The sequence below is a fragment of the Hyperolius riggenbachi genome, chromosome 4, assembly GCF_040937935.1.
Source record: "Hyperolius riggenbachi isolate aHypRig1 chromosome 4, aHypRig1.pri, whole genome shotgun sequence".
Lineage (NCBI taxonomy): Eukaryota > Metazoa > Chordata > Amphibia > Anura > Hyperoliidae > Hyperolius > Hyperolius riggenbachi.
The window spans coordinates 55,217,145-55,233,011 of NC_090649.1; the positions used below are offsets into that span (position 1 = coordinate 55,217,145).

Here is a 15,867-nt window from a genome sequence, read left to right on the forward strand (position 1 = left end):
CGTGAACACCCCGATCGCCGCCGCCCCGCGCTCGATCGCCGCTATCCGCTCCGCCGCGCCGCCCCAGACCCCGTGCGCTGCCTGGCCAATCAGTGCCAGGCAGCACTGAGGGGTGGATCGGGACTCCCAATGACATCGGTGACGTCATCCCGCCCCGTCGCCATGGCGACGGGGGAAGCCCTCCAGGGAATCCCGTTCTTTGAACAGGATTTTCTGATCGGAGATCGCCGTAGGCGATCAAAGCGTTCGGGGGGATGCCGCTGCATAGCGGCTATCATGTAGCGAGCCCTGGGCTCGCTACATGATTTAAAAATAAAATAAAAATTAAGACTGCTGCGCTGCCCCCTGGCGGATTTTACTAAACCGCCAGGAGGGTTAGGGGACCAAAAGTAATGGGACAGAATAATAATCATAAATCAAACTTTCCCTTTTTAATACTTGGTTGCAAATCCTTTGCAGCCAATTACAGCCTGAAGTCTGGAACGCATAGACATCACCAGACGCTGGGTTTCATCCCTGGTGATGCTCTGCCAGGCCTCTACTGCAACTGCCAAATCCCTCATGTCCGATATTACTCCCGATTTATTCTGCCCTGAATTTCTCATAGAAGTGAATGGAAAAAGATAAGAAAAACGAGCGAAGATAAGAGAACAGAGTGCGGAATCGAGCTGAAAAAACGATCGGGTTGGAAAATTGTGCGGAAAATCGTACTGTGTGTACTTAGCATTAATCCATATAGCAGATCACTTGTTACCCAAGATCCATCGGGTCTGTAAGGCAAGGTCCCCACTCAGCGGTAACAAAGTACGTAAAGCATTGTCTCCTGTCAGCGGTAACACAGGTCGTAAAGCAAGGTCCCCACTCAGTGGTAACAAAGGATGTAAAGCAAGGTCCCCTGTCAGCGGTAACACAGCACGTAAAGCAAGGTCTCCTGTCAGCAGTAACAAAGGATGTAAAGCAAGATCCCCTGTCAGCGGTAACAAAGGATGTAAAGCAAGGTCTCCTGTCAGCGGTAACAAAGGATGTAAAGCAAGGTCCCCTGTCAGCAGTAACAAAGGATGTAAAGCAAGGTCTCCTGTCAGCGGTAACACAGGACGTAAAGCAAGGTCCCCTCTCAGCGGTAACACAGGACGTAAAGCAAGGTCCCCTCTCAGCGGTAACACAGGACGTAAAGCAAGGTCTCCTGTCAGCAGTAACAAAGGATGTAAAGCAAGGTCCCCTGTCAGCGGTAACCAAGGATGTAAAGCAAGGTCTCCTGTCAGCGGTAACACAGGACGTAAAGCAAGGTCTCCTGTCAGCGGTAACACAGGACGTAAAGCAAGGTCTCCTGTCAGCGGTAACACAGGACGTAAAGCAAGGTCTCCTGTCAGCGGTAACACAGGACGTAAAGCAAGGTCCCCTCTCAGCGGTAACACAGGACGTAAAGCAAGGTCCCCTCTCAGCGGTAACACAGGACGTAAAGCAAGGTCTCCTGTCAGCGGTAACAAAGGATGTAAAGCAAGGTCCCCTCTCAGCGGTAACACAGGACTTAAGGCAAGGTCTCCTGTCAGCAGTAACAAAGCACGTGACTGGAGACTGATCTTTACCCCCTGCAGGTTGTTGAATTTGACCAGAGATGAACAGTTGTCACAGGCTACATACGTAAGATGCCTGGAATTGTTTTGAAAGTGCTCTTTCTCACTTTAAAATGTTATTTGTCACTTCAGGATAAAGACTTCTCTGCGATAATTTATTGTTGTTTTTATGGACCTGCCTCGCAGGGCTAAACGTTCTCACCTGTGGAGAATTTCTGCCCAGAGTAAACTTTTTTCATAACTGGCTAAAAAAATGCGAAAAAAAGTGTGTGAGCATTCTGTGTGTCCTGCTCCACCAACAACTGCAGAGCATTCTGGGAAACCAAGTATATTTTCTACTGCATTTAGAAATCTCAGTAAATAAACATTTTGGCAGAGATAATAATAATAATAATCCAAACATTTGTATAGCGCTTTTCTCCTGTCGGACTCAATGTGTGATCAAGAGCTGCAGCCACTGGGACACGCTCAAGAGGCCACCCTGCAGTGTTAAAGAGACACTGTAACTAGGAAAACGTCCCCCTGGGAGGTTCTCACCTCAGGAGGGGGAAGCCTCTGGATCCTAATGAGGCTTCCTCTGTCCCACGGGGGTCTCGCTGCAGCCCTTCAAAACAGACCCGACAGCCTGTTCAATATTTACCTTTCCAGGCTCCAGCGGGGGCGCTGTTTCGGCTTTCGGCTCCGAAGTAGACGGAAATGCCCGATCTCAGTCGAGTCCGTTCTTCTGCGCAGGCGCTGGAGAACTTGCGCCTGCGCAGTAGCACGGACCCGACTGAGATCGGGTATTTCCGCCTACTTCGGAGCGCTGCTACTGCACCTGCGCTGGAGCCGGGAAGGTAAATATTTACATCGCCGACGTTCGGAGGGGCACAGGGGGACCCCCGTGGGATGCAGGAGGACGGAGGAAGCCACAATAGGATCCGGAGGCTTCCCCCTCCCAAGGTGAGTACCCCCCAGGGGCCATTTTTCTAAGTACAGATTTTCTTTAAGGAGTCTTGCCTAAAGACTCCTTATTGAATAGGTACTGACCCTAGGCAGGATTCAAACCCTGATCTCCAATGTCAAAGGCAGTGCCCTAAAAGGGAACCCTTAACTGAGAGGGATATGGATTTTTCCTTTTAAACAATATCAGTTGCTTGCCAGTCCTGCTGATCTTTGGCTGCAGTAATGGCTGAATCACACACCTGAAACAAGCATGCAGCTAATCCAGTCTGACTTCAATCAGAGCAGCTGATCTGCATGCTTGTTCAGGGGCTGTGGCTAAAAGCCGAGCTGTGGAGGTGGCGTCGGAGCAATTTTGGGTACCTGGAGTCGGTGGTTTCATAAACTGAGGAGTTGGAGTCGGAAGATTTTTCTACCGACTCTACAGCCCTGGCTAAAAGTATTAGAGACACAGGATCAGCAGGAGAGTCAGGCAACTGGTGTTATTTTAAAAGGAAAAATCCATATCCTTCTCAGTTTAGGTTCCCTTTAAACAGTACACTATCCAGCCACCTGCCAGGTGGCCTGTGAGAATTTTCGGAAATTAAATAGGGGAGAAGAAAAGATTTTACAGTGGGCAACCACTGACTGCATAATTTATAAATGAGCATTGTAAAAATAAAAATCACTTTTGTTAATGATGTTATTTTGACCACAGGTCCTCTTTAATTGTGTGCCTTGCAATGTGTTGGGATGTCATTGCCCTGGATGGGCAGTCAGCTGCTTGTAATGAGCACAGGCTTTGTGAATGAGCTGCAGTGAGTCCTGCATGCCATGTTCTGGCTTCATCCAGTAGAAGTAATTTGAATTAGGCAAATCACCAGCCTCGGAATAGAAGCAGATGGGTTTATCGGTGAAGAGTTGCCAGCTGGAACGGCCGCCGTCACATGACCCCAGACATGGCAGGCACAGAACAAGAACCTGCGTGTCAGTCACATGTCACAGGCTTCCCAGAGGTGGCGTGCGTCAGCAGTGAGTGCCTGTGCTGTGCCCACAGCAACTAATGACAGGCTAGCGAGAGGTGGCGTGTATCAGCAGTGAGTGCCCACAGCAACCAATGACAGGCTAGCTAGAGGCGGCGTGTATCAGCAGAGAGTGCCCACAGCAACCAATGACAGGCTAGCCAGAGGCGGCGTGTATCAGCAGTGAGTGCCCACAGCAACCAATGACAGGCTAGCCAGAGGCGGCGTGTATCAGCAGTGAGTGCCCACAGCAACCAATGACAGGCTAGCTACAGGCGGCGTGTATCAGCAGTGAGTGCCCACAGCAACCAATGACAGGCTAGCCAGAGGCGGCATGTATCAGCAGTGAGTGCCCACAGCAACCAATGACAGGCTAGCCAGAGGCGGCATGTATCAGCGGTGAGTGCCCACAGCAACCAATGACAGGCTAGCCAGAGGCGGCGTGTATCAACAAAGTGCCCACAGCAACTAGTGACAGGCTAGCCAGAGGCAGCATGTGTCAGCAGTGAGTGCCCATGGCAGCCAATCACAGGCTAGCCAGAGGCAGCGTGTGTCAGCAGTGAGCGCCTGTGCCCACGGCAACCAATGACCGGCTAGCCAGAGGCGGCATGTGACAGCAGTGAGTGCCCACAGCAACCAATGACAGGCTAGTCAGAGGCTAGCTACAGTATCGGAAGTCCGGCACAAGCGACTCTTTGATGGGGTCCATGAATGGCAGATCCTGCGTCTTTTGTATAGATCCTTTCCAGGAAGTACTTTTGTACAGAATAAATAAAATACTGAGAAATCCCCCATGAAGAGATGGACTAATCAAAAAACCACAAACACTGGTTCGCACGACAGCCGGGGGCCCCAGCCTCTCTCACTTGCTGGGGCTCCCAAACCACCATGCGATACCCAGAGGGAAATGTGGGCGAGCCTTGGCTCTCTCACCTCCAGGGACTTCACCCCCATCACCTCCAAACTGAATGCAAACTGCAACACACACAATTGCTCACTACCAGTTCAGGCAATTTCCTACCTCTATCTGGCCAGCCGGTGCCAAAAACCAGTCAGTTCCGTGAGATTTCTACTAACTACTGTAAGTGACATCAACACAGGAGAAAAGTAATGTATATCTCATTTTACTCTGGGAAAAACATACGTACTTCTTTGTATGTGTTTACACGTATTTTACATTTTACAATTTTTCCCGAAAGTGATCCTTTAATTTGCTGTATATGAGTCTTGCAGTCCGTGTGTTTGCTATCCTCACCATGTATAGGTTACCTCTTGCCACAAAGTTTTATAGCTCTTTGCTCATCTTAATAAGCAGCTGTACTTTACAGCTGATGACTGCAGTAGCCGAGCTAAAACTGTGCTCTGCTGAAAGCCGCTTGTGAAGTGTAACAGTCTCATGTTTCCCATGTTGTAACAGCCTTTCGCTTTCACCGCTTCTATGTGACAGGGCTTCAGGGAAAGGCAGAAATACTTAATGGTTATGTGACACTGGGCTTCCTGGCACACCAGTATCTGTCTGCACTGCACAGATGTATGCGCAAGGTCATGCTCAGCAATGCAGGAGGGCCCGGGCACACAGCAGCAACCAGCAGCGGAACTACAAAGCATGGGGTCCCCCAGGAAAACTTTACACCACTTCCCCTTGCCTCCCCTTGGTGATCTCGCAAAGGGTCATAAAACAGGTGTGATTATCCTGATCTTCACACCCATAATAAGCATAGCCACAAAAACACCTGATCTGGAGAATGAACCCCTATCCTCGAGGGAGGGAAGTTTAGTAGTTGCCCCCAGCCCTGACTGCTCCCCTATAGTTTTGACCATGCATGGTCTGAGGGGCACACTTAAAGTGAACTAAAAATCTACTCAGCAGAACTGAAAAGGCTTGGTGTTTCTTTAACAGTTTCACAGCATCAGAACTTTGTTTTTCTTACCAAATCATCATTTTTAGCTGCATTTTTAGCTAAGCTCCACCCATCAGAGAAAAAAAAAGCCCGGGCTTTTTTTCCCTGATGCTGTGCAGAGCATGCTAGGATTTCCTATGTTGTTCACGTTGCCTAGCAACTGGGAGAGGTGCTCAGGACACAGGACAGTTGGAACTGTCTCATGCTCACTGTCACCTCCTTTCAACCAAAAAGATGTCTGCCATCATGAAATCAAACATTTGCCTGTTATTTTAAAATAGGGTGTGGTTAGAGATTATATTACCTATCTATTTTAATTAACATAACTAATGTAACTTAATGACAGTATTTTTGTTTAGGCTGGAGTTCCTCTTTAAGGCCAGTTCACACTAGAGTGGATGCAAAACGGGCACAGTAAGCACATTCGCTAGGCGAATACGTTCAGTTTACGGTTTTTCATCCGCTGCAGCAATCTTCCCCTCTCCGCTCCATGTCTGCCTCAATCACACATTCCGCCTGTACGCATCGCCACTCGCGTGTCCAGCCGCCACTCGGTCCAAAGCCCAGAGGCCGGTAGGGACATGGGGTTCCCCATTGGAGAATAGACTAATTCACCCTAGCAACAGGGACAATTTGTATTGGTCCACCATGAACCAATGAGAATTCTTCCAGTTACTGAGGATTCCCATTGGTCTTCTGCAACCCTATGGGGATCCTGATGCTTCTGCCTGGCCCCGATCTGTGTCCCTGGACCGAGAGGAGGAGTCGGCAACATGGAGTCACATGAGTATTTACGTCATGGCGGCAATCAAATCGAGCAAAGCGGATGCGGCAACTAACCTAGTGAGAACAGGCATTGGCTTCAATTCATCAAGCATTACCGCATTCGGTAATGCTGAAAACAGCTGACTTAACGAAGCACTTTAGAAAATGTTAATTCATCAAAGCTGTTACCGAATGAGAAGCTGAAATGACACAGCTATGAGATAAATTACCGACATGTGCTCAACAAATGTTAATTCATCAAGGTTCCCACATTCGCTAACACATTCGGTGTTTATCTCAAGCTCTCCCCTGTCGTTACAGGCTTCGAAAGCCTTCTGTGTGAATGTTTTCATGATTAGCAGGAGCAGGCAGCCAATAGAAACAGCCCCTGTTCTCCTGCAAGTGCCGCTGATAGGTCACACAGGCTTCTCCACACAAGCTTTCAGACCCCCCAGGCAGTGAGCAGAGAGAATGGGTCAAAATATATCCCCAGATTCCCTTCGGTGGTGTAACCCTTTCAGGCCCTGTTTGATAATGCAAAGATGCTGGTGGTGAAATCACCAAGCATGGCATTTGTAATGTCTCCAGGAAGTTCATCTACGTTGTGGCAAATAAATAAAATGTTAAGAAAGACTGATCGACAGATTCAGAGCAGCAGAGGCAGTATAAAGAACAGTAACTATAACACCTTTACATCTAAAGGGATGTCTGGATGCCTTCTATTGTTATCAGCTTGTAACAACACAGAGACATTCCAAGCTGCTCTGCACCACTCTGCTGTTATCAAACAGCCTTTGATGAATTGAAGCCTAGTACTTCGGTAACTTAACGAACCTCTACCACACATGGGAAAATATTGATGAATTAGCACAGTGAAGTGTAAAATACCGAATGCGGTATTTTAAGGACTGGGGTTTTGTTATCGAACACCCTTTGATGAATTGAAGCCTTTGTCCATACTCATAGGCTCTCATTTCATACAATTTCCTGTCTGGTCCAGTAAAATGTGCAAAAATCAGACTTTGCGCTCCGCTTAGCGCAATGCGGCAAGCAGATCTTTTTGTTCTTAACAAGTGGAGGCGGATCCTATTTTTAACTTCAGGATCCCCTTCCTACGATAAGCGGAGCTTGAAAAAAATCCTGAAGGGGTGCAGTTTTTAAGCTTTGGGAACCCCAATATGAATTTGCGTGGATGTGCTTGTCAGCAGGTCGTAGCACACATGCCAGTAGTTGGAATATGCACTTATGCAGACAGATGCCATATGCCAGTTTTTCTCTCCAGCCTTACTAATTCAGGGACTTAGAAAACTTAAACTGAGCCCGAGGTGAAAATAAACGGATGAGATAAACAATTGTATTTATCCTTCTACTCCTAAAAATGACTTTTTTGTTTGTTTTTGTTTTAAGCTATCCAAGGTTTTTTTATATTTAAAGAGAACCCAAGGTGTGTTTTAAAGAATGTTATCTGCATACAGAGGCTGGGTCTGCTTATATTGCCCAGCCTCTGTTGCTATCCCAAACCCCCCTAAGGTCCCCCTGCACTCTGCAACCCCTCATAAATCACAGCCACGCTGCTGACAAACAGCTTGTAAGAGCTGGCTGTCTTTATCTCTATAGTGTCAGTCTGCTGCTCTCCCCGCCTCCTGCAGAACTCTGGTCCCCGCCTGCATCCCTTCCCTACCTGCTGATTGGAGGGAAGGGACAGGGGCAGGGACCGGAGCTATGCAGGAGGCGGGGGAGCAGCTGAGACTGACACTACAGATGTAAACACAGCCTCACAGCACGGCTGTGATTTATGAGGGATTGCAGAGTGCAGGGGGACCTTAGTGGGGTTTGGGATAGCAACAGAGGCTGGGCTGTATAGGCAGATCCAGCCTCTGTATGCAGAGAACATTCTTTAAACACACCTCGGGTTCTCTTTAATCAATTATAAAGAAGATTGAATGCTTTGTTCTCTTTCCTCAGTGGTAGCCTAAGGCAGGGAACCCCCATGACAGTTTTCGTGCGCGTTTTCTGCACAGAAAAACTGAGAACTCATGTTAATCAATGTGCTAGTGCACACTTACGGTGTTGTTCGCACGCAGAAAAAAAACTGTCATTCTGCATGATGACTCTGCACATTTTGGCAGTTTTCTCTATCAATTACATCAGCTGCTGTGAAAAAACGCGCGCGTTTTCCTGCATGGAAACACACTTGGTGTGCAGAAAAAGTATGCAGAAAAACGCGCGCGGAAAACTGAAAGTCAAGTGTGTTCCCTGCCTAAGTGTCCCTAAATGAAAATAGTACATGAACTATTACGCTTTTTCTATCTCCCTCTGCTCCCAGAAGCTGTATTCTGCTAGGAAACCTTTTATGGTTGTAATTTGCTTCTCATTGATGTTCACTATATTCCTGACAAGGTACAAAGACAGAAGCTGTCACGTCCATGTCTAGATATTAACTCCTTCAGGCAGTAAAATAAAAAAAGAAAAACCGCCTGGTTATTAAGTTTATCACTGTACATACACACTCTCTCTACAGCAAACATAACAGGCAGAGACAGACCAAAGCACATTACTGTTCCCGTTAATGTGTGCCTCTGACTGTCAGAGAACTACAGTCCCCATAATACATTGTGCTGCGGAAGACTGTACCATATCCATGTAAACCACCCTGTATAGTGAGTGTTCCATAGGAGTAGCCTTTAATACAGTGACCTACATATTAACATAGTTGTTGTGAAAGAAATATGGTAGCTGCCATTACTGACCTCCTTTAAAGTATTAGGGTGAAAATAACAGTGTGGGCTGAAGATGAGGACTTAGACCACAATAATGCAACTTCCTTGTATTTTTTATTTAGTTTTTGTTCTTAGTATTTAGACTACATGCAGAAGTGAGGCAAGGGCAGCCCATACAACCTTATTGGTTTAAAGAAGAACTCCAATGAAAATAATGTAATAAAAAAAGTTCTTCATTTTTACAATAATTATGTATAAATTAAGTCAGTGTTTGCCCATTATAAAACCTTTCCTCTCCCTGATTTACATTCTGACATTTATCACATGGTGACATTTTTACTGCTGGTAGGTGATGTCACTGGAAGTATCTGCTGCTTGCTTTTTTGGCAGTTGGAAACAGCTGTAATCAGCTATTTCCCACAATGCAACGCGGTTAACAACCAGGACCATGGTCCTTAAAGTTTCCTGTGGGAGGGGTTTCACCACAATATCAGCCATACAGCGCCCCCTGATGGAATAGATTTCTCATGTAAAAGGGGGTATCAGCTACTGATTGGGATTCAGTTCAGTTCTTGGTCACGGTTTCCCTTTAAAGTGACCCAGAAGCAGGCAAAACCTACTGATTGAAGGCCATGGTGGGTAGGCCTGAAAGATAAATTGAATTTAAACCGAAATCGCAATCACCAAGATCACAATTTCGGAATTGTCAAAGTGGCAATTATCGCGTTCACGTCATTTCCCCATGGGGAAGTTTGAAGAAGGGGCTTCAAACTTCCCCAAAAGTCCCAGCATGTGCGGCCCACAGCATTGGACATAACTTACGCATGAGTCCAACGCCGTCCATCCTCGATCGCCGTCTGCCGGCTCTTGTGCTTGGCAAAACTTCAGGTTCCTGTATGTCACGTGACATACAGGAAGTATTCCATGCCTTAGAGCCTGCAGGAGGCAAAGTGGATAGACGGGCATCACTGGACTTGTGCTTGAAGCTATGTCCAGAGCTAATGCAGCTTGGGGGACAGGGGGGCACAGAGAGACACAGGACCATATGCAATTCACTTTTTCACCTGAGTTTTCTCCTAGGTGATAATTTTTCATCTTCAAATTAAAATACCTTTTCAGCACATTTTAACTAAAGAAGTAAATGAAAAAGGACTATTAAAAATTATTTTGATCATTTTCTTGCTTTCCGGTGGCTTAAAATGCATTTTATTGACAAATTTAAAAATATCACCCAGGAGAAAACTCAGGTGAAAAAGTGAATTGCATGTGGGCCACAGAGAGAAACACAGCGGGAACAGACACAAAGGGGGCAAGAGAGAGACTCAGATGATGTATAAAGAGGCAAAGGGGGCACAAAGAAAGTCGGGGGACAGAGGGGGGAACAAAGCTTGATTTGAAGGAAATCATGAATTGAAATCGCAATTTCAGACAGAAATCGTTCAATTCAATTTTTTCCTAAAATCGTTCAGGCCTAATGGTGAGCTGTGTTACCTCCTCCTGAGTGGAATGTCCCCGTAGGACTTGGTGCCACTGCGTGTTTTGGTATTTTTCAATAAGAGTCACATATTTGGCCGGTAACGGGAATCACTACATTCCACATCTTGTAAATCGGGTTTGTGTCAGCGCAGGAGGATAAATCACTGCCATTGACTTTTACTGCCGTCCTGTGCTCACACGTCTGACTCCAGCAGCACATCTCAGTTCCCTGAAACAGCCATCAATCCCCCCCTTCCTCCCGCCTCAGCCTGCTTGTAGAGATGCGAGTCTGTGGCGTCTAAGTGATTGGACAATAATGAGCCATAATGCGAGGCGCGGTGATGGAGCTGGCACCTTGAAGTATCGCCGGAGGAGGAGATGATGTCACCTTACACTTTTAACCTCCATTATTTATTAAACATGCTGCGAATGTATATGTAGTTCACAACTTTCTGTCTATGGAATCCTTGAATGCTTTCTCACTTCGATCACGTGACCAGATGCTGGAGGTGTTGGTCACATGATCTCAGCCAGATAAGCACAGGTCAAGGAGAATTCAAGGATTCTGTAAGATAGATTCAGCTTGTATGTGTGTGTGTGTTTATCTTATTACAATGTTCAGAAATGGGTGTGTCAGTGGAGTGGACCTGAACTCATGCACAGGACAGAAGGAAAAGGTAGAGAAATGCACCCTGTGTGTATTTAGAGAGTTTTGCCTGTCTAATTCCCTTCATTTGTGGCTAATCACAACTGTAATTTGATCTCTCGGCTGTGTCTGCTCAGGAATCTCGACAGCATTGGTAGAGCAGTTGAACCTGTTATTTCTTTATGAATATAGATTTATAATTTATGCTGATAATACTATAAATGCCTCCAGATTCAGCGTGTCCATGGAGGATGAAGCACAGTAAGCTGAGAGACGTCGTTGCTATTGCACTTCAATGCTGTGAACAATGCACTAAAGGCAAGCAGGCCCCCAATACAGGAAAGAACTCGCAACAACTTATTGCCCTGCTGACAGCTGATTAAACCATGCAAGTCCTGTAGGGAGTTTAACAGGGCTGGATTGCCATCTCAGGAGCCTATAGGCACAGAGAAAAGGGTTATTTCAAGTAAAATGACTATGCCTACAGGGTAAAAAATACCTGGTGGGACTTGTTTTACTGGAGCTGCAGCTCAGACTGCACATCACACAGTGCAGAGGAAAAATATAAACTGTTTTCCTTTCTGCTTGCTGTGTGGATTTTGGTGTACTGGACTTCTACAGTAATCGCTATTCATTTGCAGTCGCACAAAAAATCTTGCATGCAGTGTGTTTGCAATTCAGCAAGAATCACATTGCACTGGTCCGAACAGCAAAATAGGCTTTCTATGTATGTATTCCTTTAGATTGTAAGCTCGCAAGGGCAGGGCTCGCTCACCCTTTTGTGCCTTGGAACTTACTTTATATTTTGTTCATCATTTTGCACTTGTCATCTTAAAGAGGAACTTTAACCAAGGATGGAACGTCATCCCAATCAGTAGCTGATACTGGTAGTCGGCAAGGCTGTGGAGTCGGAGTCGTGGAGTCGGGCAATTTTGGGTGCCTGGAGTCGGAGTCGGGAAAAAATGCACCGACTCCGACTCCTAATGAATTTGTAACTGTAATTAAAATAGAAAATATGATAAAATGTTCTATTTCTCAGATAATAGTCATTAAAAATAATGTATATGTACAGTATATATACAGTAATAGCTGTGCTCAGTCCACAAAAATGAAATCAACCAATCAAAATTAGTTACTTGTGCTGCTTCAATAAAGCAGTCCCCGTATTTTTAAGGTCACATATACATATCTGATTGTGACTGTATATATGATGTGTACACAGGAATCTCTAATATATACTAAATAACATCTATGCTGTAAGAATAAAGCCTGATGTGTAGCTGTGTCACTAATAGAGATGGTCAATGAGATGGAAATAATTCTGCACTGATGCTGATTTATGCAAATGTACGCACTCCCTTTGCTGATGAAATCAAATAATTTGATAGGTTGTTAAAATTTGGTTTGGTGACTACAAATTAAAGGGTAACTGAGACGGATGAAAAGTAAAGTTTTATACATACCTGGGGCTTCTTCCAGCCCCCTTCAGGCTAATCAGTCCCTCGCTGTCCTCCACCACCCGGATCTTCTGCTATGAGTCCTGATAATTCAGCCAGTCAGCGCTGTCCGGCCGCATGCCGCTCCCACAGCCAGGAACATTCTGCACCTGCGCAATAGTGCTGCACAGGTGTAGTATGCTCCTGGCGGCGGAGTGTGTGCATGCGCACTACGCCCGACTGGCTCAACTACCTGGACTCATAGCAGAAGATCCAGGTGGTGGAGGAGGACAACGAGGGACTGAATATCCTGAAGGCGGCTGGAGGAAGCCCCAGGTATGTATAAAACTTTAATTTCATCTGTCTCAGGTTTACTTTTACACAGTAGTACTATACTCTACATATGCTCTCCCCACAGAGCTGCAGGTAATCCACTGAGAATGCTGTGCACATTGAACACAGAGGTGTTGTCTGTCACCCATAAACCTTGTTCAGATTGTGCATGAAGAATGTGTAATAGAGGAAGAATCTCCTCATTCCCCTGCAGAGTACCTGCACATCATTCTTACATGTACCCACACCCAAGGACTAGTTTTAGTGTAAAGGGAATAAATATAGTAGTCTACATATCCTTCTCACTTCAGTTGTTTTGTAAAATTCCTAAGCGTTGGCAGACGAATTTCATGTTACATACTTTTAATCAACAAAATTGTAATATGCAAATTAGAGGAGTCGGAGTCTGTGGAATCCTAAACTGAGGAGTCGGAGTCGGTGGATTTTTGGCCCGACTCCACAGCCCTGGTAGTCGGGCACTATTGCGCACGTCCTTAGCTGCGCTCTTGTCACGTTAGTCGGGTACTACTGCACATGCGCACGTCCTTGGGTGCGCTTCCGTCCCGGTAGTCTGATACGATTGCACATGCGCACGTCCTTGGTTGTGCTCCTGTCCCGGTAGTCAGGTACTACTGCACATGCGCACATCCTTGGTTGCGCTCCTGTTCCGGTAGTCGGTTACTACTGCACATGCGCATGTCCTTGGTTGTGCTCCTGTCCCGGTAGTCGGGTACTACTGCACATGCGCACGTCCTTGGTTGGGCTCCTGTCCCGGTAGTCGGGTACTACTGCACATGCGCATGTCCTTGGTTGTGCTCCTGTCCCGGTAGTCGGGTACTACTGCACATGCGCACGTCCTTGGTCGAGCTTTTGTGGGCACTAGCGTTCTGCACATGCGCAGTTAAGACTTGTAACTTGTTTTTCTTTCAAGGTTGGATATAGTTACACACAATGTTTTTTGATGTTTTCAGGTAATACATAATTCCACTTCCTCTATACTAAACCTTCCTGTTTTTGTTAGGTTGTGCGCACAGAAAAGAATAGTCTAAACAATCGGTTCCTTCCCTGGGATGAGATCGAGACGGAGGCCGTCCTCTCCATCGATGACGACGCCCACCTCCGACATGACGAAATTATGTTTGGCTTCCGGTAGGCTATGTTTCTATGACACTGTGATGTAACTACCTGGTCCTACATAGTGATGCCCACAGTGAGAACTGTTCTCTGTAAATGTCATTTTCTTCATATAACCATGAAAAAAGCCTTTGTATGGCAATTTGCTAGTGATTACTGGAAATATATGTGGCTTTTAGAATTTAAACTTTGATAGTTGTCCTTTAACCACTTAATGACAAGCTGACTTATAAAGACGTACTGCTAGAGCCTCTTAATGGCTCCAGGACGTTTTTATAAGTCAGACAGTGCTGCTGCCGCTGTGCGCGTGCATGTGCGTGCTCCCGCGGGTGTACGTGCACGTGAAAATAATGGGGAAAAAAATCACCAATGAAAAAATACACCTTAATTTCCAGATGATATATTGTCACCATACTTTGTACTAGGGACATAATTAAAATCTTGTAATAACCAGGACAAATAGGCAGATAAAATGTGTGGGTTTTATGCACAGTAGCAGTGTTTATATTTAAACTATAGGGGATGAAATTGGAGAAATAGTGTAGTTTTCCTTTTTTTCCTTGTTTTTCCATTTAAAATGCATAGAAAATAAAGTAATTACTGAAAACAAATATCAACCCCAAAAAGCCCAATTGGTGGTGCAAAAAACAAGATATGGATCATTTCATTGTGATTAGTAGTGATTAAGCTATTGGCAAATAAGGGAGGAATGAGCACTGAAAGGTGAAAATCGCTCTTGTCCGTTAGGGTAAAAACCGCCTTGGGGTGTAGTGGTTAAAGAGAACCTGAGGTGGGAATTTTTAATCTTAAAGGGACACTGTGGGGGGGGGGGGGGGGGTCAGGGGAAAATGAGTTGAAGTTACCCGGGGCTTCTAATGGTCCCCCGCAGACATCCTGTGCCAGCGCCACCAGTCACTGATGCTTTGGCCCCGCCTCCGGATCACTTCTGGAACTTCAGACTTTAAAGTCTGAAAACCACTGTGCCTGCGTTGCCGTGTGCTCGCTTCTGCTGATGTCACCAGGAGCGTACTGCACAGGCCCAGTATAGTCCGTGCCTGCGCAGTGCACTCCTGGTGACATCAGTGGGATTGAGGACACGGCAACGCAGGCGCAGTGTTTTTCAGACTTTAAAGTCTGAAATTCCAGACGTGAACCGGAGGCGGGGCCAGAGCATCTGTGACTGGTGGCGCTGGCACAGGATGTCTGCAGGGGACCATTAGAAGCCCCGGGTAACTTCAACTCATTTTTCCCCGAAACCCCCTGCCCCACCCCCCCACCTACTGTATCACTTTTAAGAGAACACAGAGGCATGTTCTGTGCATAATCACATGCCTCTGTGTCTCGCTATTGCCGCGCTTTATTCCTCCCCCTTCTATAGCAACACATGCATTGCTAGCCCTTAAGTACACTTTTGTTTCTGTACAGCACTCGGACACAAACTGTTGCCCGAGCGATCATTTCCTGGTCCCTTCCAGCGACTGTCCTCCGTGTTCGTAGTAAGCTTTAGTCCAGCCATGGCGATCTCTGAACAGTCGGGAGACCCTCCCGAGCTACAGAATGTATCTGGGGCATGGCGGTTGTTTTTGGTCAGTGATCAGACATCTGTATGCTGAGAAGGATCAGTAAATATACGAGGAAGGCACATACTTTTCCCTGTGAGTGTACGTGAGGCGAGCGTGCCGCTGCGGTGGAACAGGATGCGACACGTAATACAAAAAGCGGTCTGCGGAGCCGCTCGGCGTTCTCCTCTTTGGTATAAATTATCCGCATTGTTATGCTTGTAGTGCCCCGAGGCTACAGCGATGTGATCATAAGTGTCTGCTGGCTGAAATATATAATGATATGTTTACTACCTCTCAGCGTTCCGCAGCTCTGCCAGAGACGAGAAGTTATCTTTTAATTTAAGCAGAAAATATCGTTCCAGTGAAGTAACCCCGGC

At 46.3% G+C, this 15,867-nt stretch overlaps 1 protein-coding gene across 1 annotated transcript in view; it reads left to right on the forward strand.

Annotated features, from left to right (window-relative positions):
* The window catches only part of EXTL3 (exostosin like glycosyltransferase 3), a 145,931-nt gene that overhangs the window by 102,620 nt on the left and 27,444 nt on the right, over window positions 1-15,867 (forward strand). The window contains exon 3 of the mRNA XM_068280062.1: window positions 13,816-13,943. Within this exon, the coding sequence (XP_068136163.1) occupies window positions 13,816-13,943 (128 nt within the window). The remainder of the gene's footprint in view (window positions 1-13,815; window positions 13,944-15,867) is intronic.